General features: G+C 34.7%; 1 protein-coding gene across 1 annotated transcript in view; it reads right to left on the reverse strand.

The window, feature by feature from the left end:
- Positions 1-27,950, reverse strand: part of XPR1 (xenotropic and polytropic retrovirus receptor 1) — a 232,609-nt gene that overhangs the window by 47,986 nt on the left and 156,673 nt on the right. The window contains exons 5-11 of the mRNA XM_078078100.1: positions 25,198-25,347; positions 24,847-24,930; positions 19,580-19,661; positions 9,608-9,798; positions 9,219-9,398; positions 3,303-3,474; positions 1,991-2,185 (exon numbers count right to left, since the gene is read on the reverse strand). Coding sequence (XP_077934226.1) covers positions 1,991-2,185; positions 3,303-3,474; positions 9,219-9,398; positions 9,608-9,798; positions 19,580-19,661; positions 24,847-24,930; positions 25,198-25,347 — 1,054 coding nt within the window. The remainder of the gene's footprint in view (positions 1-1,990; positions 2,186-3,302; positions 3,475-9,218; positions 9,399-9,607; positions 9,799-19,579; positions 19,662-24,846; positions 24,931-25,197; positions 25,348-27,950) is intronic.

The raw sequence follows: 27,950 nt of genomic DNA on the forward strand, positions 1-27,950 counted from the left end.
CTTATTCTATCTGCCTATCTATGCACCTGCCTACCCATTCATCTACCTACCTAACTCAGAACTGAGATGTTTACAAAGGGGTGTATATAAGTATGTTAATTTAAGTCAAAACTTTTTCTAATTTGGCTGACTAGTTTTCCAGTTAGGGGATATGGCAGATATTCTCTATAAACTAGAGGAGTGTAATCTGTAGTTCCAAGATTTAAAAGAAAAAGAAAAACACTTAATATCATAAGATAAAGCATTTTAACAAAAAATACTGCACTGGCAAATGTGTAATGAAATTAACAATATCTTGATTTTCCTAATTGTTTCTCGAGCATGCTGAACTAAACAAGGAACATCTGAAATTAAACATCCTATAGTCCTACTCTACTCAAGCTTTTTGGTATACTCACTGTAAACAAAGAAGGTGAATGATTCTAGTGACTAACAAATCCTTTTTTCATTTAGTTTATGTTTAATTCTTTACTTTCTTCAGTTTATTTTTTAATTTTTTTTTTAAGATTTTATTTATTTATTTGAGAGAGAGAGAGACACAGCGAGAGAAGGAACACAAGCAGGCGCAGAGGGAGAGGGAGAAGCAGGCCTCCCGTGGAGCAGGGAGCCCAATAGGGGGCTCGATCCCAGTACCCTGGGATCATGGCATGAGCTTCGGCAGACGCTTAACAACTGAGCCACTGTGAAACCAGTGCAGATTTGAGGAATTCAGATTTTCAGCTTCATCCTGAATGGTATCAGTATAGTTAAAGATAAGTTATATCCTAAATATTCAACCAAAAAAACATGTTACCCCCCATGGGAGAAAACTAAAGGGTTGTTAAGGCATAAGGGACCATTATCAAATCAGTTGCCTGACTTATAAATTCTCTAGTAACAACCTTGTGAATCATGATGCATGCCCAGACTAAAGAATAGCATTCCTTAGCAAAAGTTAAAGTTATGGGAGCTTTCAGGATGTGTTTCTTTCACTGAAGCACTTAGTTAAATTATATCATTTAATAAGAGTGCCTACATAGTGATGAAATTATTGGCTGCATTATCAATATTATTGTAACTGCAGAATCTACTGTAAAAAGTGGAAGTATGTTACAAAGTGTTCTACTGGACCAAATTGCAAGCCTCACAAAAATCCACTGTCCCAGTCTTTCAAGACCATCAGACATACTTTAGATAAGTAGCTAGGAGCTACTAGCTAAGGCTCCTAAAATACAGTGTTTCAATTAAAGAAAGTCACTGAAAAAAATTTACTTAACGATTAAAAAATAATTATAATAATTTCAATAAGTAACATTTCTTTACCACCCACAGATGAGGGTGCAGCCTCTAAGTTGTGGGCTGATATTGATTTAAATAGACAAAGATAGAATGCATTTTAAAGTAAAAGAAAGCAAGATCTTTGATTGACAGTTCTTGGAAAAAGGTTAAAAATTCAAAAGGACTGACTGCATGTGGCTCAGAACCTAAAAGCTTTTTTCTCCTCCCAATAGAAGAGCAGTCTCAAGTAATAACTGGTTGCTATGGAGATAAGAAACTAGAGAGATCAGAGAACTCAATTTGCAGTTAAATGGGCTGGAAACAATCCTTACTACTTGGTGAAGGAAAGCGATTAAAAATATACGTGATTGCCAGAGGGAATCTTTTTCACCTAGCATTTCCCAACCTCATTAATGAACAAGAAGTCTAAAAAAACAAATGAAAGCCCAAGGTGTCTAAGATAGAGCATATTAAACATAATTCAGGATTTTACACATTATCACAAATCCTTCTAATTCTGGATGACCTTGACTCTTTTTAGTGGTACTTGTTAGTAAATACTGGAATGAGACTAAAATTGTGTTCAAGAACAAACTAGTATAACTAAGGGGACTGGAACTCCAATGGAAAAAAAGAGCATGACAACTGGAAAAGTAACCAGAGTAAGAAACAGATTTAAGTAGTGAAAAATCTTTGGGTTTTAAAAATGTCTTCACAGTCAATCACAGAATACCTTTGTGAGTGCTGTAAAGGGCTGCAAACGTCACCGTGAAGAAAGTTGTGGAGTATTTCCCAGCATTAACTAAATGAGGAAAGGCCCTTTTTGTGTCTCGGTATCGGCGCAGGCACTGGATGAAGCGAAGCCAAGCAGGAATGCACTGAACAATGGCCCGTACACCATATGAATATTTGTGGCAAATTTCTGGTTCTGTGAAGATTTCAAAGAAGAAAAAATTGTAATTTAAAAAAATAGCCTGTTCACATCATTTCGTTATATCAAAAGTCCATAAAAGCAAGAAGCGTATGTTTCAGAATCACTTTCTTCTTTGTAACAATTATATTCTCAAACTTTTTAGTGATAGATAAGCCAAGGAAAGAAGGTAAATACACAGGGTGAACCTACAGGGAAAATCTGCCCTCTCATATTTCAGACTACCTGTTCTGAATCACTTTCTTTGGAATGTGATAGAACTATAGGAAAATTAGAAGATGAGTACACTAATCAAAGGAAAAAAAAGTTCCGTAATTTAATACATATGGGAAACATACAAATATCACTGATGACTCTAGTCAACTTCATGAACTCCAAACTGCCTTAATATACGGCAATGGGTTATACATGCTCTACTCCACCCTTTTTTAATGAAGAGCAGAGTTTATATTTTTAAATGAGAAGAATGGAGTTGGTAAATTAATTTTTCTTCAAATTCTGAGAATGCATTATAGTGCGATCAAGCTACAATAGAGTTGTGGTCTGCTGGCAATCAATGAAAATGTGTTGCCACTGGCTTGATTAACTTTATTAGTCAGTTGTTACATAATCTGCCTAAATTTGGTCTTTGTCATTAAGGCAAAATTCCTTAATAACTTGAACTCCTGGCATACACTAAGAGCCAGAAGAAAAAACAAGATCCCCAATAAGAATTTAAAAACAATCTAAAATGACTTTCTCAAATCATGTGATCTAACTCTAAATAATCAGTATTTTTGCTCATTATAAAGCGATACTGTGATGGAAACTGCTGGCACTAAAGCATTTGTGATATAACTACCAATGTACTAAAATTTTTTTCTTTTTTTTAGTTTTAGAATTCTCTTAAGCATAAGTTGCAAATCTCTTGGCAAATGGATGGCTAAAATCATAACATATAATTTAAGAGCCAAATTATATCAGATAAAGAGACTGCTAAAAGAGTGCCAAGTACATTTAATTAAGTTTGTAATATTATTGGATGAGTTTTCACCATGATCTTAAGTTTCTCATTCCCAATATTTCTTGGTTTACATTGGCAGTTTAGAGGTATGGACGCACATTCATACCCTACCTTCTGAATTATTTGGCAACAGGCCCCCACTTTCATCCCATTTGAGCTCAAAACTGTAGAAGCAGATCATATATTCCAGGTCCATCAATATCACTGACAGGCTGTTCAGCTGATCGGCCAGCCAGAAATCAGCAAAGCCTACCTTATGGAAGGGGGCTGTAAATACTCGAAACTGGGAGAAAGAAAAAAAATCAAAAAACACAGAGACAAGAAAATTCATATTAAAATTCTCTAACTCGTGTCTGACCAGGCAGTACGATTACTTTAGTTGATAAAATGGAAACCAATGAGCCAATCACAAACACCAGGAGGGACCTGTCAACAGTGGCTAGGTTGAGCATTAGTAGTGAAGGGAATGAGTTGAAGAGATAACCAAGAAAGGAAACTAAAGTGGGGTAGAGAAGGCAGGCATAGCTATAGTTAGAAAATAGAAAGCAGAGAGGGTGGGAAGAGTTGAAGCTGAAAGCAGAGGGTGGCAGAAGACAGAAGCACAGAGAGGATGTGTCTAGTGTTCGGCTCTAGGGTAAATTCTGCTAGGGACCCATGTGCTATGATAATTTCTGGAATATCCTCCCATCTTAGCTGGGATGAGAGCTTAGCTAACTGAATACAAAGCTCTTCTTCGCCTATAGGGAGAGGAAGGGAAGAATGGTACATCACCTGAGGCATGCCTGCCTATCCTCTAACCAAAGTCACTTTCATTTCACTAATGCCATGGTAATAATGGTATTTATCTTGAAATTATGCCACAAAAATCATCAATCCATATCCCCACTGTTATAAAAACAATGTTAAATGAATTCACATTAAATGTACTGAGTACTAATCCATGCTATATATTTTTCTCATGATGTATTTTTCATAATCCATTAACTGTAACAATTATATGAACGTGATACTATTCATATCCCCCTTTTACAGATGACCTAGAACAAACTCATCCTGACCTATTCTGTGGAAGACTGTTTAGCACTGCAAAGGGAAATCTGGCACTGCAGGGAGAGGAAGACTTAGATACTAATGTAATCATCAGGAACAGGCTCCAATTGTGCAGAATGCCTTGAGAGGCCCTGAGGAAAGTGAAGATGGAATGAAGGCAGCTTTTATCCTCACCCTGTCAGATCCTTTCTATCTTAAACAGGTAAAAATGAACTCCTAAAACAAGGAATTCTCACAAAGCAGCAGTTTTGAGAAAATAAGTCTAAATGAACAGCTCTCTTGCCATCTAGCTATATTCATTTAGTAGACATATTCAGCATGGGAGACTAATGGCTCTTTTCCCTCAGACTTGGCTGGTTCTTTCTATTTGTTCTGTAAACATTTCTCTTTATTATTTGATGGAGATAAATGGCTATATTATGAATCCATCCTGGACATCAACTATCTATGAAAGGTACTGGGTTGGGGTTTTGGAAATTAGACCAGATATCTGCAGGGCATTGCAATATTTTCTGGAGCTGATATATTTTGAGTCCATAGCTTCTTTGTGCATTTCCCTGCTTCTGATGGTGCATTTTACTATTCTCTTATTCCTTAAATCATTCTCTTGCTCTTTCAATAAGTTGTGCAATAAGCCAGAGAAATAAGGTATATTGTCTGCAACCATAAAGTTTTGGGGGGAGGGGCGGGGGGAGGGCTGGGGGCTTAATGGTTGGGATGTTAGTCATTTATGCATGAAGAGGTTACCAGTTTATATAGTATTTTAAGAAACTGAGGTGCAGGGTGGACTTTAAAGATTCAAAGAAACAGAACAAGAGGATAACTTAAGATATAACATCAAAAGGATCAGGAAATCTAACTCAATCTCTAGTCAAGGTCTTCTGTGAAAACGATAGCCTAGGGCAAATTTCTCACTGACATGAGACAGACTACCATCACATTCATAATCTGCCAAATCCAGCCTCAAAAGCCAGCTAATACAGAAAACCTCCATAAGAGCATAAGAGGAGGAGAATTCACTAAGAAAGAAAAGAGATAGGGAAATGAGTCTACAAAAGGAAGGGAGTGGCATGAAAATAGAAACTGGAAGGGAAAATTTACAGAAGAGAAAAGATGAAAAAAGGAGGAAATAGTAAATGTTGGTATAATACAACTAAGGAAGGAATCAATATAATTATAGTCATTCAGCATTTAACAAAGATTAATTAAGTATTACTATATGTCAGTCATTGTGGAAGTAGAGAGATAAATAAAACATAGTTTCTACTCTCAAAGTCCCACAGTGTGGTTGGGCAAATATATACCTAAAGATATAATGATAGCACTGTGTAATAAGTGCTATTACAGATAAATACACAAAATATCCTAGAAATACAAAGAAGGAGAGCAAGTTGCTCAATTAGAGACAGGTTAAGGGGTGAGGGGGGTAGGAAATTAACAGATCATACTGAACTCCCTGACATTTACACATAGTCAAATTCTTCTTAAATTTATCTGAATTCCCCTTTTTGAGTGAGAATTCTCCTTCTTCCTTTCTTATTCTGGCTAAGGTCTTCCAACTTCTACATTGTGATTTTGATTAAAATGATAATGATTCACTGAGTGACAGTGTTAAGAAAGTTAGAGACAATTCAAAATATCTGATATTTTACCCACATACACAAAAAGGCCACTAATAAGTTATTACAAAGGATATATGCTAACAACATTTTCTAAGTTAATGCAGATAAACAGGTGAGATGAAGTTTAATTTCTACTTTTATTTTTATTTATTTTTTTAAATTTTTTATTTATTAACATATAATGTATTATTTGTTTCAGGGGTTCAGGTCTGTGTTAATTTTTACTTTTAGAGGCTTGTGAATAATCAATTAATTTGAACCACTAGATCAAAGTTAAACACCTTAGGTAAGGTCACTACCAGGTCTCACTGTTAAACTGCAGTGGTTAAGAGTAAGGATTATGAAACCAGACTGCCTGGGCTGATGTTCCATCTCCATTACTTACTGGCTATGCATTAAACTCCTCTGAAATTAGGTTTCCTCATTTATAAAATGTGGATTGATAGCAGCTCCAACCTCAGGGTTATTAAAAGGGTGAAATAAATTAGCACATAAAAATGTCCAGAACAGTGCATTATTATATGAAAATACATCTCTATTCTCACAGTAGAGACATGCATAAACATTTTACTATAAAACAAAAGAAATTATTTGAAAAATCAATTTCCAAATTATACAGGAAAGGACTTTAATTTAAAAACTTTAAGTAGCTTTGAGGCACCTGGGTGGCTCAGTTGGTTAAGTGTCCAACTCTTGGTTTCAGGTCAGGTCATGATCTTGGGGTCCTGGGATGGAGCCCCATGTTGGGCGCTCTGTGCTCAGCATAGTTTCTGCTTAGGACTCTCTCCCTCTGCCCCTTCCCCTCCAACTCTCTTTCTCTCTCTCTCTAAAATAAATCAATAGATCTTTAAAAAAATACTTTAAGTAGCCTTTTAGAAGAATAAATTCGTATTTTTGTTTAGAAAATCTGAGCCATTGCTTATGTTTCCCAATTGGATTTCTAATTAGGGCAAATACAGATATGCAGAGATTTATGACCTAATTAATACAAATAAACTGTACTAATTTGACATGTTAAGTATCAACATAAATTTCTAATAAAAATTTTTTTTAGCTTTTTGGGGGAGATGTATAGCATATAAATTCCATAGATTCAAATTTGAATATGGATATAAATGGCATCCAGTGCCTACCACCATAGCTGTGACATATATTCTTTTCCACTAAAAATTAAAGGAAAGAAAAAGAAGGAAATGTACTTTTACTTTATGATGAGGCTTTTAAAAAAGAGAAACATAACTACGGTGGAAATATTTTTGTTAATTCACTAGAAATAAGTCTCAGGTTAAGTTTTCTCAGTAAGATTTGAATTAAAATAAGTGAATAGGTCCATTAATATTAAGATGCTCTATAAATAACATTTTTCCTGTATACAATTATTATTACAAATATAACAAACCACAGTGCTTCCTTGTGCATTTCATTGCTTCTGATGGTGCATTTTACTATTCTTTTATTCCTTATTATATCATCATTGCCAACCTATTCCATCAATAAGTCCTATTTATTAGCACACAGCAGATATATTGATAAATGTCTACTCAATGGGGAATCATTCTGCTAATAAGACTACCTGGTCATGCATGAATCATAGCTTACTATTTAAGCAGAGAAGGATGCACTGGGGAAATGCTCACTTTACACACAATGTACACAATGATATTATTCTGTTATTGCAATGATGCAAACCATATTAACATCTGAGTTTTCTGAGTCTTCTGAACCTCATTTCAAAATAATATAGAGATTTCACAATAGTTGAGAGATAACAGATATTTATAATCTTAAAGTTATTTCCTTATAACCATAAGAATACATTTTTATGCAAATAAGTTTTACAATTCCATAAAATCTAGCAATAAAATGACAAATACTCTCAAAATAAAAAGGTAATCTAATATTGTTGTACTAACTGGATATGATTTATTTTTGGTATAAATTTCAAAAAAAACTGGTTCAAATTTTCGTCATAAAAAAATCCTTTAAAAAGCATGTTTTCTAAATGATAACAAAATGTATGAAAGGTGATTGCAAACTTTTCAAAATACTCCTGTAGATCTAAGTTCCACACGTAGACCCAAAGTTAGGCCTACGGGTGCTATACTTAATGGGAGTGATTTGCTCTTTTATTTATTAATACTTAATGAAATTGGAGGAAAAGAGGGATATTCCTCAATTTGTGATAAAGATCCTACTGAAAGAAATAAATACAAATAAATAATAACCAACTGGGGGAAAAAAAATCAAGGAGATCTGGGCCATTTTCTTTTCCTGATTGCTATACATACTTAACCTGTTCTAGAACATAAGTGGCTTTTTACTTGTGTGCTTACTATGTTTTTTAATAGGAAAGCCATAATTTATATCTTCAGATTTAAAAAATTTAAGTAATGCTAGATATAGGGAATGTATTGCTAAGAACAAAAAAAAAATTCCGCTAACCTTAGGGTCATATCAAAGGAAAGAGAAGTCAAAATTACAATTGTCAAGGCAGTAGTATACTTTCTAAGGTAGAAAAAAAAAAGTAAGACAATAATTACAAGAATTCTAAAAGTATGTGTAGACTCCAGTCAATTTAATCATTAATTTTCACTTTACTGTTAGTTGTCATTCACAACCTAAGAAATAATTACGGGAGAGTATTCCCAATTAATTTTGAAAATAGAGCTGGTTTAACTCAGGAGTAAGCAGAAGTCCCTTCCCCAAGCTATCTTTAAACTATCACAAAAAATACAGTAGCTATTTTTCAAGAAATTCTATATCCTATTGCTGAGACTGTAGGATTTTGAGATCATTAAAGAACTAGGTAAAGCGGAAGAAGAAATGGAATTTATTATCAACAAGAATCAAAGTTTCTCAAAATAAAGTTGTCAACCTGTTAAGATATTCTTAAATGCTTTTAGAGAACTAATCTTTTGTAAAATAAAAATGTTTCACTACTACTATCAATTTAGAGGAAAATAACAGTTTCACCACTTCTGAAAAAAAAAGAAATTCAAAGAGTTCTACGTGTTATCACAGCTGGTTAAATAATTTGTATTTAAAAGTACTTAAATTGATCATGAATTAATTATTATTAATTTGCCAATTCATTTCAGTATCTAGGCACTTTATACTCTTTTTTAAGAGGAAAAACAATGCATGAGTGTTTTTCCCAGGGCCACTTCACTGTACAATAAAAGGTATACCAATTACACTATATTCTACAGCCCTGGCTCTAGAGCACCACTCACACAGACTACAAAGTGAACCACGCCTTCTGGAGTTGTGCAATACAGCACACTGGGTTTCCTCCTGGAGGAAACTAACGACCAATATACCACTCTAAAAATGGTAGACAAATTTCTGGACTTACCAGCAGTTTAAGCAGCCAAAACCGTGACTTATAATAGAAAGTTTTGGTGGGATTGATAAGAAAGAAAACCATAAATCCATAAAGGACAAGTGGATACACATATGTAGGGATGACACTAACTGGAGCAAAGAAGCATGCCAGAAGGCTCAGGCACCACAATATCCCAAGGAATCCAGCAATCTGATAAAGGATGGAAAGACAAAGAGAAAACTGTTATTTTTATTTTTCCATTACTCAGAAATATCTTTAATAAAATAAAGGGAGGATACATGTTTAGATATAATGTCAATAACCTTCTTCAAGTAGAAGATGGATTTCAGTATCCACGAAACCAGCTATATAGCTAATGTGAATTAAATTCATGGGACTTTATGTCTTGCTTTGATTACCTCAAAAAGATGCTGATGAGACAAATTGCTTCTCGGATTAAGTTCAAAGATGAGCACATGATTCACTCCAGCCTGTCTCCAACCATATGTGTTGATGCCCAGTAGAAAAAGGAATTCAATCAGAAGAAAGCCACCCCGATATATTCTTATCAAGGGCCATATACTTCTATCTGTTTCAAGTTTAAATACAGCTGAAAAAATATCAATTGCTTAGTTAGAAAATTCATAATGTCTCCTATAATTGTCTTTTTTCTTAATTCTCAATGACACACTCCTTGACATAAAAAGTTTTTATAAATAAAACCTAAACCTAGGTCATCTCAAGAGCATAACAAACTTGCATCCAGGTTCTTTCCCTTCTTCATTTCACTCTGCAAAATTTCACCAGAATAATTTTCCCAAAACTTGACTTTGGCAAGTTATTCCATTGTTCCATTAGTTTCTTAGATGACAGAGAATCACAGTGAAATTGTTTAAAACCAAAAGATCAGTTTTGTCAGCTAAGGATTTCTAGAATGATATAACTTCCTTAGCTCCGCTCTCTCTGTTATTAAACTGGTTATAGTAGTATCTACCTCACAGAGTTGCTGTGAAAATTAAAAGACATAGTACACATGAAGACAATTGAAAATAAAAGCAAATGAACACTGTAATGTCATATAAATGATAACAGTTAATATTTACAGAATGCTTACTATTTGCTAAGGATTGTTCTCTATTTTTACATATAATAACTCATTTAATCCTCACAATGGTTCTATGAGTTAAAAACTATTATTTCCCTTTGATTAGTGGGGAAATTAGAGCACAGAGAGGCTGAGTAATTTGCTCAGGATTACAAAGCTGGTAGAGGGCAGTACCAGGATTTTAACTCAGACAGTTTTGCTCCAAAGCCCACAGTCTTACCCATTACATTCTATTGTCCATATGCCCATACAAATGATCAGTACCACTATTACTCTCTGGTTCTCTAATAACTGTAACATTCAAACACCTTAGCCTTGTAATTCAAATTCTTCATCACAATCTGATCTCCAATTCACTTTTCCCAAACTTAACTTACAGTGCTCCTAAACATTAAATCTTATCTCCTGATGAATTTTATTAGTCTTTTCACAAGTTTGCTTCTCACATTTGCTTATGTTGTCCCCTATACCTAAAATGGTCTTGCACTTTCTTTTGACCAATTCAAACTCTCCTTAATATTTAAAAGCCAATCCTTACCTATTCATAAATTTATTGAATCAGTGTTTCATTTTGAGCCTACTATGTGCCAAATATTTCAATTTGGCTAAAGATTTCTCAGTTTTCTAAATAACTATAAAATTATTTATTAGACTCATTTGGAAATTTAACTATATACTATCCTATACATAATTTAAATAACTATTTATTAGTTAACTTTATATTCTCTATAGTACATAGCACCTTTGATAATTTAAAAATAATAGGGTAGAAAAAGCCTTTGCTTTGGAGTCAAATACTATAGACCAGATTTCAAATTCTAGCTACTCTAGGGAAAATTATTTTATTTTTCCACATCTCCATTTCCTTCTGGTCAATGGTGATAATATCAATTCTCCTAAGTTTGTTAAGAAGATTAAATATGACTGAAGACTCCAAGATTCCGGAGTAGGAGACCTTAGCTTTGTTTGGTCCCAGAAACTCAACGAGATAGCTATCAAATAATTCTGAACACTGCGAACTCAACCAGAGATCTAAGAAAAGAACTGCTGCAAATCTACAAATAGAAAACCAACCACTTTCTGCAAGAATGACAAGAAGGAAAAACTCACCTGAAAAAAGAGAACAAGAGGCAGTGCTGACTGCCAGGGACCTAACCACTATAGGTTTAAGTAAGAAGTCAGAAATACAGATCAGAATAATGATTATAAAGATACTAGCTGGGCTTCAAAAAGCATAGAAGACACTAGAGTATCCTTCTCTGGAGAAATAAAAGAACTAAAATCTAATCAAGTCTAAATAAAAAAGGCTACTAATGAGATGCAATCAAAAGGAGGCTCTAACTGCTAGGTTAAATGAGGCAGAAGACAGAATTAGTCATATAAAAGACAAAATGATGGAGAATAGAGAAGCTGAAAAAAAGAGAGATCAACAACTACTGGGTCACGAGGGGAGAATTGGAGACATAAGTGATACCATAACATGAAAAAAATATTAGAACAACTGGGATCCCAGAAGAAGAGGAAAGAGAGAGAGAGAGGCAGAAGGTAGATTGGAGCAAAATATAGTGGAAAACTTCCCCAATTTGGGGAAGGAAAAAGACATCAAAATCCAGAAGACACAGAGAACCCCTCTCAAAATCAATAAAAATAGGTCAACACCTCACCATATAATAGTGAAACTTGCAAATCTCAGAGACAAAGAGAAAATCCTGAAAGCAGCTCAGGACAAGAGGTCCTTAACCTACAAAGGTAGAAACATTAGACTGGCAGAAGACTTATCCACAGAGACCTGGCAGGCCAGAGAGGACTGGCATGATATATTCAGGTGTTAAATGAGAAAAATATGCAGCCAAGAATACTTTACCCAGCTAGGATGTCATTCAAAACAGAAGTGATAAAAAGGACAAACAGAAACTAAAAGATTTTTTGATCACTAAACCAGCCCTGCAAGAAATATTAAAGGGGATCCTTTAAGTGAAGAGAGAGCCCAAAAGTAAGACAGACCAGAAAGGAACAGAGACAATATAAAGTAACAGTCACTTTACAAGTAGGACAATGGCACTAAATTCATATCTTTCAATAGTTACCCTGAATGTAAATGGGCCAAATGCCCCAATCAAAAGACACGCGGTATCAGATTGGATAAAAAAGTAAGACTCATCGATATGCTGTCTGCGAGAGACTCATTTTAGACCCAAAGACACCTGAAGATTGAAAGTGAGGGGGTGGAAAACCATGTATCACGCTAATGGACATCAAAAGAAAGCTGGGGTAGCAATCCTTATATCAGACAAATTAGATTTTAAGCCAAAGACTGTCATAAGAGATGAGGAAGGACACTATATCATAATTAAAGGGTCTATCCAACAAGAAGATCTAACAATTATCAATATTTATGCCCCTAACATGGGAGCAGCCAATCTATAAGCCAATTAATAACAAAATTAAAGAAACACATTGATAATAATACAATTATAGTAGGGGACTTCAACACCCAATTCACTGCAACGGACAAATCATCTAACCCAAAGATCAACAAGGAAATAAAGGCTTTGAATGACACACTGGACCAGATGGACTTCACAGATATATTCAGAACATTCCATCCTAAAGCAACAGAATACACATTCTTCTCAAGTGAACAGGGAACATTCTCCAGAATAGATCACATACTGGCCACAAATCAGGTCTCAACTGGTACCAAAAGACTGGGATTATTCCTAGCATATTTTCAGACCACAATGTTTTGAAACTTCAACTCAGTCACAAGAGGAAATTTGGAAAGAACTCAAATACGTGGAGGCTAAAAAGCATCCTACTATAAAGAATGAATGGGTCAACCAGGAAATTAAAGAAGAATTCTAGAAAATTCATGGAAACAAACGAAAATGAAATCACAACTTCTCAAAACCTTTGGGATGCAGCAAAGGTGGTCCTAAGAGGGAAGTATACGCAATACAAGCCTTTCCCAAGAAACAAGAAAGGTCTCAAATACACAACCTAACCTTATACCTAAAGGAGCTGGAGAAAGAAAAGCAAATAAAGCCTAAATCCAGCAGAAGAAGAGAATTAATAAGGATTAGAGCAGAAATCAATGAAACAGAAACCAAAAGAACATTAGAACAGATCAACAAAACTAGGAGCTGGTTCTCTGAAAGAATTAATAAGATCAATAAACCCAAGGCCAGACTATCAAAAAGAAAAATGGGAAAGGACCCAAATAAGTAAAGTCATGAATGAAAGAAGAGAGAATGCAAGCTGCTGCAGCCACTCTAGAAAACAGTATGGAGGTTCCTCAAAAAGTTGAAAATAGAGCTATGACCCAGCAACTGCACTACTAGGTATCTACCCCAAAGATACAAATGTAGTGATCCGAAAGGGCACCTGCACCCCAATGTCTATAGCAGCAATGTCCACCATAGCCAAACTATGGAAAGAGCCCAGATGTCCTTCGACAGATAAAGAAGATGTATTGTACATGTACAACATACACACACACACACACACACAATATGGAATACTACTCAATCATCAAAAACAATGAAATCTTGCTATTTGCAACGATGTGGATGGAACTAGAGGGTATTATGCTAACTGAAGTAAGTCAATCAGAGAAAGATAATTATCATATGATCTTACTCAAATGTGGAATTTAAAAAACAAAACAGGATCATCAGGCAAGGGAGGGAAAACAAAATAAGACGGAATCAGAGAGGGAGACAAAGCATAAGAAACTATTATAGGAAACAAACTGGGGGTTGCTGGAGGGGAGGGAAGGTCAGGGGATGGGGTAACTGGGTGATGGGCATTAAGGAAGGCGCATGATGTAATGAGCACTGGGTGTTATATAAGACTGATCAATCACTGAACTCTACCTCTGAAAGTAAAAATACACTATATGTTAATTAATTGAATTGAAATTGTAAAAATATAAAGATGAAATTATTCTTAAAACGAAGATTAAATGTGATCAACATATACTACATGCCTAAAACAATGAGTATTCAGTATATATCAGTTTCTTTTTCCTTTTGCTTGAGGAAGCCTCATTTTTTTCTTTAATTTCACAAATATTTATTAGATGCCTATTGTACCTAACAGCATTCAAAGAGCTGGAAAGTCAGTAATAAACAAAAGAAAAAATGTCTGTCTTCTGGAAACTTCTATTCTGTATAATGTCAGATAGTGATAGGGTTTTAAAGAAAAAAAAAATAGGGAAAGGAACTGAAGAATGATGTTATAAGGTGCTATATTAGATAGGGTGGTTAAGAAGATCTCTTAGGAGATGACATTTGCAGGGGTGCCTGGGTGGCTCAGTCATTAAGCATCTGCCTTCAGCTCAGGTCATGATCCCAGGGTCCTGGGCTCGAGCCCCGCATTGGGCTCCCTGCTCTGCGGAGAGCCTGCTTCTCCCTCTCCCACTCCCCCTGCTTGTGTTCCCTCTTTTGCTGTCTTCTCTCTCTGTCAAATAAATAAATAAAATCTTAAAAAATAAAAAAGGACATGGCATTTGCAGAGATCTTTTTTTTTCTTTTTTAAGATTTAATTATTTATTTTAGAGGGGCAGGGGGAGAGACAGAGGGAGAAACAGTCTTAAGCAGACTCTGTGCTGAGAGTGGAGCCCAACACAGGGCTTGATCCCATGACCCTGAGATCAGGATCTGAGCCGAAACCAAGAATTGGATGCTTACCAACTGCACCACTTAGGTGCCCCGACATTTGCAGAGATCTAAAGGAAACAGAGAATGAATCATGTGAATATATGGAAAAATAGGGCTCCAAACAGAGAAGTACAAAAGGCCCTGAGATACGTTGAGCCTAGTGTTCCAGGGACAGTAAGAAGGCAAAAGACAGTATAATTGAAATAAATGAGAGGCAAAGCGGTAAAAAGTTAGCCAAGGGAAGATCAGGTAGGACTTTATAGTATTTTTTTCTTTTTAAAGATTTTATTTATTTATTTGAGAGAGAGAGAATGAGAGAGAGAGCACATGAGAGGGGGGAGGGTCAGAGGGAGAAGCAGACTCCCCGCCGAGCAGGGAGCCCGATGCAGGACTCGATCCAGGGACTCCAGGATCATGACCTGAGCCGAAGGCAGTCGCTTAACCAACTGAGCCACCCAGGCGCCCGGACTTTATAGTATTTTGTCAAGACTTACAGTTTTATGACAATGTATGAAGCCAATGAAAGGTTTTACATATAAGTGACATGACCAATTAATAATTTTAAAGGGTATTCCACTGTTAAATGAAGAAGAGACCATAAAGGATCAAGCATGATAGCAAGATTAATTAGCAGATTATGAATAAAAAGCTATATATGGTTTTACATCCTGATTCCTAAGCAAAATCCATAAATATAACAGTCAGTTAACAAAAATAATAAGCCTAGGTCCCAAAGAATGTACAATAAAAACACTGGAGCTAATAAATTCAGCCAAGTTGCAGAGTACAAAATCAACACATGAAATTTAGTTGTCTTTGTATATACCAGCAATGAATACTCCGAAATGAAATTAAGAAAACAATTCCAATTACAATAGCACCCAAAAGAATAAAACACCTAGGAACTAATTTATTTAAGAAAGTATTAGATGTGTACATTAAAAATTACAAAACACGGCTGAAAGAGATCCCATGTTCATGGATTTACAAGACTTGATATTGTTAAGACGATAATGCTCAAAGTGTTCTACAGATTTATTATAATCCCTATCAAAATTCCAATGGCCTTTTTTTGCAGAAATGGAAAAGTCAATTCTCAAATTGATATGGAATTGCTAGAGGCCCGAGATAGCCAAAAGCATCGTTGAAAAAGAACAAAGTAAGAGGACTCACTTTTTGTGGTTTCAAAATTTACTATAAAACAGGGTGGTACTGGCATAAAAACAGACATACAGACAAATGGAATGGAATTGGGAGTTCAGCAATAAATCGATTATATATCTGGGGCACCTGGGTGGCTCAGTCACATTAAGCGTCTGCCTTCGGATCAGGTCATGATCCCAGGGTCCTGGGACTGAGCAGCGCATCGGGCTCCCTGCTCCGCGAGAAGCCTGCTTCTCCCTCTCCCACTCCCCCTGCTTATGTTCCCTCTCTTGCTGTGTCTCTCTCTATCAAATAAATAAAATCTTTAAAAAAGAAATCTATATATCTATGGCCAACTGGTTTTCAACAAGAGTGCCAAGACCATTCAATGGAAAAGAATATTTTCTTCCACAAATGGCGCTGGGACATCTACATATCCACATGCAAAGGAATGAAGTTGAACCCCTATCTCCCATCATGTACAAAAATTAGTTCAAAGAAAGAAAAAAAGAGATAAATCAGACTTTATCAAAATTAAAAACTTTTGTGCATCAAAGGATACAATGAAGAAAACAAAAAACAATTTATACAATGGGAGAAAATATTTACAAATCATGTATCTTGGTAAGGGTCTAGTACCCAGAATATATAAAGAAGTCTTATAACTTAACAATAAGAAGGCAAGTCAATTAAAAAATGAGCAAAGGACTTGGACAGGCATTTTTCCAAAGAAAATATACAAATAGCTAATAAGCACATATGAAAAAATGCTCAATACCATTAGTCATTAGGGAAATGCAAATCAAAACATGAACAAGATACCACTTCAAACCCACCAGAATGGCTATAACTAAAAAAATAAATAAATAAAAAGGAAAACCATGAAGTTGGTAAGGGTGTAAAGAAAATGGAACCCTCATAAATTCCTGGTGAAAATGAAAAATGGTGCAGCCTCTATGGAAAACAATTTGGTGGTGCCTCAGAAGCTTAAACATAGAATTACCACATAACTGAATGACTCCACTCCTAGGTATATATCCAAAAGAACTGAAACCAGGTACCCAAAGAAATCCATGAGTATGCATGTTCACAGCAGCACAATACATACTAACTGAGGGGTAAAAACAACCCAGTATAGTATATATTCAGTTTTGGTAGATACTGCCAAACAGTTCTCCAAAGTGCTATACCCATTTTTCACTCATTCACTTTAATATCTCCACGGCATTTCATTGTACAGAGGTAACATTATCTAGTTTTTTAGACAATTCCCAATTGATGGACATCTGAGTGGTTTCTAGGATTTTGTTACTATAAACAAAATGGCAGTGAATACACTCATCTCATACATGTCCTTGCACCCATATACAAGTATGTTTGTAAGATAAATTTCTAGAAATAAAATTGCTTAACCACAGTGAGTGCATTTAAAAATTTACATATACTGCCAAATTACCCTCCAAAGAGATTGAAACAATTACTACTCTTCCTATTAGGGTATGAGTGCCTGCTATTTCACACCCTTATATGTACTTTAAATAGCCAAACTCATATCTTTATCAAACCAAAAAATGAAATATGGTATATTGTTATTGTATCAAATTAAGTAAAGGTTACTAGAAATCTATAAGAGAACAAATTTTTAAAAATCTAATCAGGTAACTTTTCATCTTCATCAAACTAAATATCTGAAATATGTGGATTTCAGACAAATTATTAAGTATCAGGTCATATCCCCTTGAGAAACTACAGCAATAACGCACATTATTTTTTGATGTGAATGAAAAAAGAATCGTGCTTGTACATGCATTACTACTGCTGTGTTTCTCTCTCATCTTTCAACACAGTTATCTTTTAATACCCGCTGGGAGATAAATAAGGATAGACAGCTGGCTTTACATTAACCCTCCCTCGCCCCCCCCCACAAAGATCAAACAAAGAAGAGTTCTGAGGTGAGAGAACATAATGCACCACACTAAATGCATAAACCACATACATTAAAAAAAAATTAGACTGTCTCACAAAAGTCTGTATTTACAAAAGAAAACAAAACCCCAATTTGTCCCTGAATTTAAAAACTTCTTTTCAATGCACTCACATAAAAAGAATGAAGTTTATTTTTTCTTATTATTTGATGATGATAATGATAATTACAAACAGACTCATCTTGAAAATAAAAGAAAAAAATTCACACAAAAATGACTGAGGTTTTTCTTAGAACAACTCCCATCACATACACCATATAATTTATACTGATGTAGTACTTTACAACTATAAACATGGTTTATACTTTTTTTTTTTAAGATTTATTTATTTGAGAGACAGAGAGTGTGCGCATGTGACTGGGGGGAGGGGCAGCGGGAGAGGGAGATGGAGAAAGAATTTCTAGCAGACTCCCTGCTGAGCACTGAGCCTGACATGGGATGTGGGGCTCAATCCCAAGACCCTGAGATCATGACATGAGCCAAAATCAAAAGTCAGATCCTTAACCAACTGAGCCACCCAGGCACCCCACGTTTTACTTATACTTCTTAGTTGATCTCCATGAAGTGGTCTCAAGTATCTTCCACTCTTATCATCTAACACTCTCCTTCACATTAGGTGAATTTCTCATTTCTCTCCTTCATAACCCACTCCCCCCTCCTATGCCCCATCCTCTTCCCCTACAAACAAAATCTCTGCTTATCTGTCTCCTTCTCTTAAAATGCCTTTCATCCCATCAGTGTCCAGCAAAAATGCCATTTCCTCCATAAAGTCTTCCCCGATGCTTTCATTTAAAGTAATCACTTTGTTCCTTTGACCTGATTAGAACATTTAACATTTTCTGTCTTGTAGTGTATTATTACTGTTTTAATATATGTTTTAATCTCCCTCACATAATAAACTTCATAAGGAAAGGGATTCTCTTATCTATCTTAATACTCATAAGTATCAAGCATAATAATGAAATATATAAAATTTACCTGTTGAATGAATGAATTCTAAAACGACCCTGTAAATTTAAGGTAGTAAGTCACCTAATAAATAAGGAGATTATTTCAGAGAAGTTAAATTTTATCCTTAAAGCCAAAACAACTAACAAACAGTGGAGCTGAGACTGAAACCCAGGCTTTTTGAAGACAAGTCAGTGTCCCTTCCCTAACAGCTGGCTTGACAATCTAGGGCTGGGTTTTTTATTGCAATATTTCCATGTAGTCTATATAAATAGGCTGCATTCATTTAAAGAAATAGAATTAGATTACAAAATGATCATAAATTATACCAATATTGGGATAACTATACCCAAAAGGAAAAACAAACCAAACAAATGACCAAACACCACCCCATCCCACCGAATCATTTATAACAACGAAAAACTTAGCCCTGACAAATTTCTCTTTCAATAGCAGCTCTGTTAGTTTGGTACTAATTTTGGTAGAGGGACAGAATAGAACAAAGGCATATTACTAAGGATAATTTAATTCAAAATTTAAACAACTTACCGGCAAGCACAAGGGTAATATTCAGTACAATGAATATTCCACAAAATAGGCCAACTCTAAAAGTAGTCCATGCTGGTGCAGGCTGTAGACAGAAAAACAGCATGCTGGGCATAGGGCAAAACACTGCATACATTTAGTATATGCTGTAATAAATTAGTAGTATGAGACCCAAAGCTCTACCATGAAAACAAAAATATTTTATGAACTGAATTTTTTAGATATCAGAACCAGAGAAACATCATTCTCCTGTAATATAAAATGGATTTGCCAGTTATTCAAATTCCTTTACAAAAATCTGATTACTAAATAAACAAGAATTTAATCTTGAACTTTGAATTATATATGCACTGAGTTTTTCTTATGGGAGAAATCTAAGGGCAATTTCTTTTTTACAAAGTATGTATCTTTAAATTTTATAGGTCACGATTACTCAGAATTCACCTATTTGGTACTATGAACCATGGAGACAATGGCAAAATTAAGAACACTTGTTTTCTATATTACTTACACTATTAACACTAGGGTAACTAAAAAGTGAATTTTTTAAAAAGATTTTATTTATTTATTTGAGAGAGAGAGAGCACAAGCAGGGGGAGCAGCAGGCAGAGGGAGAGGGAGCAGCAGGTTTCCCGCTGAGCAGAAAGCCCGATACGGGGCTCGATCCCAGGACCCTGGGATCATGACCTGAGCCAAAGGCAGATGCTTAACTGAGTGAGCCACCCAGGCGTCCCTAAAGGTAATTTTTAAGATATAAAGAGATTCTCCAGAGACTGGAATATAAGAATCTCCAGAGTGTGTAGGTTCAAAAAATATTTTTCTCTATTTTACGGTAGTTTTAGATTTAGAAAATGATAAAAGGAAATCAACTGTTTTCTAATATAAAAGGAAGTACCCTGATATTTTAAACATAAATGTATGAGAAACAGGAGAGAGAAAATATTGTGGAATTAAATATTTGCTATGAATATTATAAAGAATTTCTGTTGTTGTTAAAAGTATAATATCTTAAATGTTACATTTAAGATAGTTTAAATGTTTTCTAAAAACCTTTATATGAAAAAAAGCATTGAAACTCCCTCTGCTAAAAACCTTTAAATGAAAAAAAGCATTGAGACTCTCTCTGACTTATATATTAATCAGTAACAGGTATCTGAACTGTTAAAGATTGAAAGCATCCAGAGGGAACACGGTCATTTGTATTTTCAAAAAAAATTTTTCTAGTTTAAAAAATTGTGTAATTTATCAAAATAAAAGAATATATATAATGTATTTGGACTGTTAGGAACTGAATAATAAAGTGTTCACCCATCATCAGAAACAGAACATTTCTATTACCTTTGAAGTCCCTATCTCTTCCAGATCCATAAACCTTCCCTCCTCACCAAGGATAACCATTTCCATGTTTTCTTAGCTTTACCACTTCTTTTTGCATTTATAAATACCTTAATTCTTCAAGATTTTCTTATTTTTAATAGCTTTACTAAAATATAACTCACATATACTAAACTGCACATATTTAAAGTATACAATTTGATGTTTTGATATATGTAAACACTTAGGAAATTATTACCATAATCAAGACAATGAACATATCTATTGCCCCTCCCAAGAGATTTCTCATGCCCTTCTGTAACACTTTTCTGCACACCACACCCTATCCCACCCCACAGAAAACCATGGATCTGCTGTCATTATATAGTAGTTTGCATTTTGCAGAGTTTTAGGTAAACAGCATCATATAGTATATACTCTTTTTTGGTTTGGTTTCTTTCCCTCAGTGTAATTATTTTAAGATGCACCCATATTGTTCCATATATCAATGTTTACTCCTTTTTACTGCTGAGTAGTATGCCATTATATGGATATACCATAACTGTTTACCCATTCACCTACTGATAGATATGATTTGTTTCCAAGTTTAGGCTACTATGACTAAAGCTGCTTCAGAACATTTTGTGAACCATTTTCTTAAAGGATTTTATTTATTAATTTATTTATTTTAAAAAAAGCTCTATGCCCAACATGAGGCTCAAACTCATGACCCTGAGATCAAGAACTGAATGCTCTACCAACTAAGCCAGACAGGCGCCCCTTGTGTACACATCTTTATATTAAAAAAATGCTTCCATTTGTCTTGGGTTAATACCTATGAGTATAATGGCCAGAACATATGGTAGGTAAAGGTTTAAATTTTTAAGAAACTGCCAAATTGTTTTCCAGTATGGTTGTATCATTTTACTTTCCACTAGCAGCATCTGAGATATCAGAGCTTTGTTCCTCAAACATTTAGTGTCCATGTTTTTAGCCATTCTAATATGTATATGTTACCTCACTATGGTTTTAATTTGCATTTCCCTATGACTAATGACACTGAACATCTACTCACATGTTTACTTGCTATGCATACATCTGACTGTTCAGATCTCTTGCCCACTTTTAAGGTGGGTTGTTTTCTTATTTTTGAATACTAGAGTTCTTTATATATTTTGGATACAAGATTTTTATCTATTATATTTTCTTCCTAGTCTGTTGCTTTTCTTTTCATTCTCTTAATATTGTCTTCTACAGAGCAGAAGTTTTAAATTTTGATGAGGAGCTTTTGGTTTTATTTCTTAGAAATCTTTGCATAAACAAGTCATCGAAACTTTTTCCTATATTTTCTTCAAAAATGTGTACTTTTAGGTTTTCATTTAAGTCTATGTATACCTAAAATTAATTTTTGTATATAGTGTGAAAGATGTATGGAAGTTCTTTTTTTTTTGCACTTGGAAGCGAATCGCTCCAGCACCATTTGTTGAAAAAACTATCCTTGTCTCACTGAACTGTTTTTACATTTTTATTGAAAATTAGTTGACCAAGGGGAGGGGGGTGGGAGGATGGGTTAGCCTGGTGATAGGTATTAAAGAGGGCACATTCTGCATGGAGCACTGGGTGTTATACACAAATAATGAATCATGGAACACTACATCAAAAATTAATGATGTAATGTATGGTGATTAACATAATTAAAAAAAGAAAAAGAAAATTAGTTGACCATACATTTATTGGTCTATTTTTGGACTTTTTAGTCTGTTTCATTCATCTATTTACTTATCTTGACATTAATACCACACTGTCTTGATTATTGTAGTTTTAATAATTTGATACAAGGTAGTGTCAATCTTTCAACTAAGTTGTTCCCAAGTTTTGTTGGTTATTCTTGTTCATTTTTAACTCCATATAAATTTTTTAATTTGCTAACCAGTTATATACATATATAATAAATATAAAGGCCTGTTGAGATTTTCAGCTGGATTGTGTTTTATCTATGGATCAATTTAGGAGGAAATGATAATTTAGAAATATTGGGTTTTCTAACCCACGAACATGATATATCTCTCATGCATTTGTCTCTTTTAATTTCTCTTAGCAATGTTTTATAATTTTAAATGTAAAGGTCTCACACACCTTTTGTCAGATTTATCCCTACATATTTCAATTATAAATAGCATTAAAAAATTTTTTATTTCAGGGTGCCTGGGTGGCTCAGTTGGTTAAGCGTCTGCCTTCGACTCATCCGCATCGGGATCTCTGGTCAGCAGGGAGCCTGCTTCTCTCCCTTCCTCTGCTGCTCCCCCTGCTTTTGCACTCTCTGTCAAGTAAATAAATAAAATCTTTTTTTAAAAAAAGAAGGAAATTTAAAAAAAAATTTTTTTTAAAGATTTTATTTATTTGAGAGAGAGTGAACAAGAGAGAGCACAAGCAAGGTGAAGGGCAGAGTGAGAAGCAAAGTCCCCGCTAAGCAGGGAGCCCCATGTGGGACTCAATCCTGGGACCCTAGGATCATGACCTGAGCCAAAGGCAGACACTCAACCGACTGAGCCACCCAGGCACCCAAATTTTTTTTATTTCAAATTGTTCTGAATGGTACATAGAAATACAATTTACTTTATTTATGGTCTTATATTCTGCAACCATGCTAAACTTACTTATTAGTTCTAGTAGTTATTCTAATGATTCACTGGATTTTTCTACATAGGTTACCATGTCATCAGCAAAAAAAACTCCACCAGTTTTAGTTCTTTGTTTCTAATCTGAATGCCTTTTATTTCTTTTTCCTATCCTACTGCATTGGCTAGAATCTCTAGTACAATGTTGAATAAAAGTGCTTAGAATGAATATCCTTTTTTGTCCCCAGTTAGGAAGAAGGTATTCAGAGTTTCACCATTAAGTATGATATTAGTTATAGGTTTTTTCATAAATGCCTTTTATTAGGATGAGGAAGCTCTTTTTGTTGTTGATTTCCATTCCGCTGTGGTCAGAGAACTTATATTCTATCATTCAAATCCTTTTAAGTTAAAAAAAATAAATAAATAAATCCTTTTAAGTTTATTGAGACTTATTTTATGAAACAGAATATGTCACCTAAATATTTTGGTATAATTACTGTGTAGATGTCATTTAATAAATTTTTTTTGATGTAACTATGGCATTTTGGGTGAAGTTCTGTAGTAGCCCAACACACCTGAATCCTCCCACCCCGTATCATTAAATACCTAATCATAATCATTGGTGACTGTAACATGAAATAAATATCTCACCTTAATAATTTGGGGAGACCAAGAAGTGAGAATGTCGATAAGAATAAACAATGGAAGGAATACAGCATAAGAAGAGAAAGGTGGAAAGACATTACAATTCATCATGAAGTGAGATCTGGTGCTGGATTTTTAATTTTTTTAGATTTTATTTATTTATTTGACAGAGAGAGAGACAGCAAGGGAGGGAACAGAAGCAGGAGGAGTGGGAGAGGGAGAAGCAGGCTTCCCGCTGAGCAGGAAGCCCGATGCAGGTATCGATCCCAGGACCCTGGGATCACGACCTGAGCTGAAGGCAGATGCTTAACGACTGAGCCACCCAGGTGCCTTGAGGCGCTGGATTTTTTAAAAACAAAATAACAGTAGTAATAACTACTTTTAAAATTTGGCTTTTTTTTTTTTTTTTTAAGGAGAGAGAGCAGGGTTGGAGGGCAGAGGGAGAGGGAGAGAGAGAATCTTAAGCAGGCTCCACACCCACTGCAGAGCCTGATACAGGGCTCAATCTCATGACCCTGAGATTAGGACCTAAGCCGAAATCACGAGCTGCACGCTTAACTAACTAAACCACCCAGATGCCCCTGACATATTTTTTAAAGTAATGAAACTAGTATGTCTTATCAACTAAACAGATTGTGTTGATTATTAAATAGGCAAAACCAACCAATCAAAAAACTGGAAGCAAATACTAACCTGAGCAGCTCCCAAAGGGGGGACACGTAAACGCTTCATAGCTTTTTGTCGGTCACCATCTTCAAGTTCATTAGTCACTACAGCCTAGAAAGACACATTAAATTTTGACATAGGTTATACTAATCTTGCGTAATACATAAATAATTCTGAACCATTTATATACATGGTACTCTGAGAACCTCTTGGTGAATGTACACTGACAAAGCAAAAGACAAAAATCATGAGTAAAGAATATTGTATTCAAAGATAGCAACTAATTACAAAAAAAGAATAGAGATGAAGAATTATTTCATTAAAAATAAGACATTAATGCAATTGAAAATATGTGGTACGTAAGTGAGATTACTATACCTCAGTTTCAGAGATGAGCTGGTTGATTTTCTTGCACGTATAAAATGGGGCCACTTCAACATGAGCCACGCGCCAATCTGCCCCACGAGAAGTTTCCAGGATTTTGTCATGCTTTTTGAGGATTTTTCGAAACCCTGTAAAATTCAGATTCTACAGAAAGAAATGAGAAAAACTACTATAATTTCCACCACCATAAAAGAAGAAAAATAATAAGCACTATGCATTGATGAGCTGACTGATGACTGAGTACTGAGGGAAATGGCAATGCTTTCATATAAGCATTTACTTCTAAAAGGATAAGACTCTTCTTTCTTGGGGTGCCTGGGTGATACAGTTGGTTAAGCAACTGACTCTCAGTTTCAGCTCAGGTCGTGATCTCAGGGTAGTGAGAGTGAGCCCCACCATCAGGCTCCGTGCTCAGTGAGGTGTCTGCTTGAGACTCTCTCTCCCTCTCCTTTTGTTCTTCCCCACCACATGCTTATTCTCTCTCTCTCATAAATAAATCTTAAAAAAATAAAAAGACTCTTTCTTCTTATTCCATCTATTTATTTCAAGGTAGTATGCCATCAATAATAAAAGAAACCCTAAACTATGAACCCTATGATTTCTATTTCAAGTAAATTAATGGAAGTCGTAGACTCAAAACATTTTTATTTCCATTTTCTTACGTACAATTATTCTCAAAAAGACTAATTTATATTATTTTGCTTCATGATCAAAAGAATACTATCAGAAAATATTTTGGATTTATAATACACTGAATACATTTATTACTTTTTTGTTTTTTAAAGGACTGGTATTGCTATGTATTTTCCCCCTACTATGCAAGCATGTATGAAAATGGAAGATCGTCTATTTCTTTTAACTTCATTTTGCTTCCATCCATTCTCAGTTTGGGGATGGGAGTGCAAAAAGAGTAACACTGATCATACATACAGGGTTTTGCTGATAATGGATAGGAGCTTGCACTCCTCCTCCATTTCTACAATATCAAAATACTACACTTTTCTACATTCTCCAATTGTTGTTCTTCAGTATATGCAAAAAAGCAGGAAACTGTAGATTTGCATGGTTCTTTAAATCAGAGATCTTCCAAATTTGCTGAGCACATATCCCTATCAGTAAAAAACTTGAGCACTTACTCCAAATTAGACTTTGCTTCCTTGCTAGTTTGTTTATAATTTTTGTCTCATACCTTAGCAAATCATCTTAAACTCTCCTAGGGGTGCATACACCGTGATTTAGATACTGCTTTCAATTAATTTTCCTTTCTCCTCACTCTCAATATATATTCTTACAGAAGAGCCAGCCTTAAAGAATAGAGAATAGAACAGAACTTTTATAATTAACAATTATTTCTGTTTTCCCAAGGAGCTTTTTATAATGGCGCCAAACAAAAGCTTCTGGGAAAGCTAATAAAATAAAATTTAACACGGGTGTTTCTCTACAACACACAAGCATAATCAATGAAATATGAAATGTTAATATTTTATAGCATTATAAGAATTACATTTTTGTTTCTTTTTAAATATAAATTATAAAGCTACAGATAAATTTCAAAGGAAAGGAATTTCCCATCATATACTTTACTATTCTTCTAAAATTATTTTCCAACTGGTTTCTTCTTTGAATGATAAAATACTAAATTACCAAAGAAGGTAGAATTATAAAGGGGAAAGAAAGGGAAATAAGTACATGCATTAACAACTTAGATTACTAGAGATATGAGACTATAATGACTTGTTTTTATTTTATTTTTTTAAGATTTTATTTATTTGACAGAGAGCGACACAGCGAGAAAGGGAACACAAGCAGGGGGAGTGGGAGAGGGAGAAGCAGGCTTCCCACTGAGCAGGGAGCCTGACGCGGGGCTTGATCCCCCAACTCTGGGATCATGACCTGAGCCGAAGGCAGTTGCTTAAGGACTGAGCCACTACCCAGGCGCCCCAACTTTTTATTTTAAAACCCAATATTTATCCCTAGAATACTTTTGTTATATAACCTTTAGTTTTTATATAATGTTTTATATAACCACTGAATAGAAGTACTAATCACAATAATGGAAAAAGAACAGTATGTAAGGTCTCTTTAAAGATTCGATGCTTTTGCCTATTTAAATGTTTATTACTGAACAAATCTATTTTTCAATAAATTCATTATAGATTTAAATATGTAAACTAATCTGTAAAGAATCAGAAATTAATAAATGCCTTCTATTTCCATAATTCAGTGTACATGGTAATTCAGCCTTTCAGATTGGGTTTTAAAAATGCTGAGTGATATATCACAATAGCTTATTCATCCAGTCTCTATACGTGTTTGCAGTGACATAATTTCTTTCACAAGATATTTTTCCACTTTTTAAAAAAATTTTATTTTCATTCTAATGTAGTTAACATACAGTGTTATATTAGTCTCAGGTATACAACAGAGTGATCCAGTAATTCCATAAAGATTTTTTTTAATAGAGTTATATTATAATCTGTGGATAATACAACTGGAAGGATTCTCAGTGGCAAGTTGTAGAGTTAGTATCTTTTATATTACTAGTGTTAGTTTCAGAAAAGTTAACTGTCTAATTGCCTTTGTGGAAATTTTGTTATAGGCTTGGAGGAATGTAAAGCTCTTACATAGCCAGCAGTGGCTGGAGAAACATATATCATTTCTTATTTCTACTTACTACTACCAGAGATGCCTCTAAAAATGGGAAGTAAACCATGAATCAAGGGTTACTTGTGCACACTGTAGAAAAG

This window comes from Halichoerus grypus, chromosome 7 (genome assembly GCF_964656455.1).
Source record: "Halichoerus grypus chromosome 7, mHalGry1.hap1.1, whole genome shotgun sequence".
NCBI lineage: Eukaryota > Metazoa > Chordata > Mammalia > Carnivora > Phocidae > Halichoerus > Halichoerus grypus.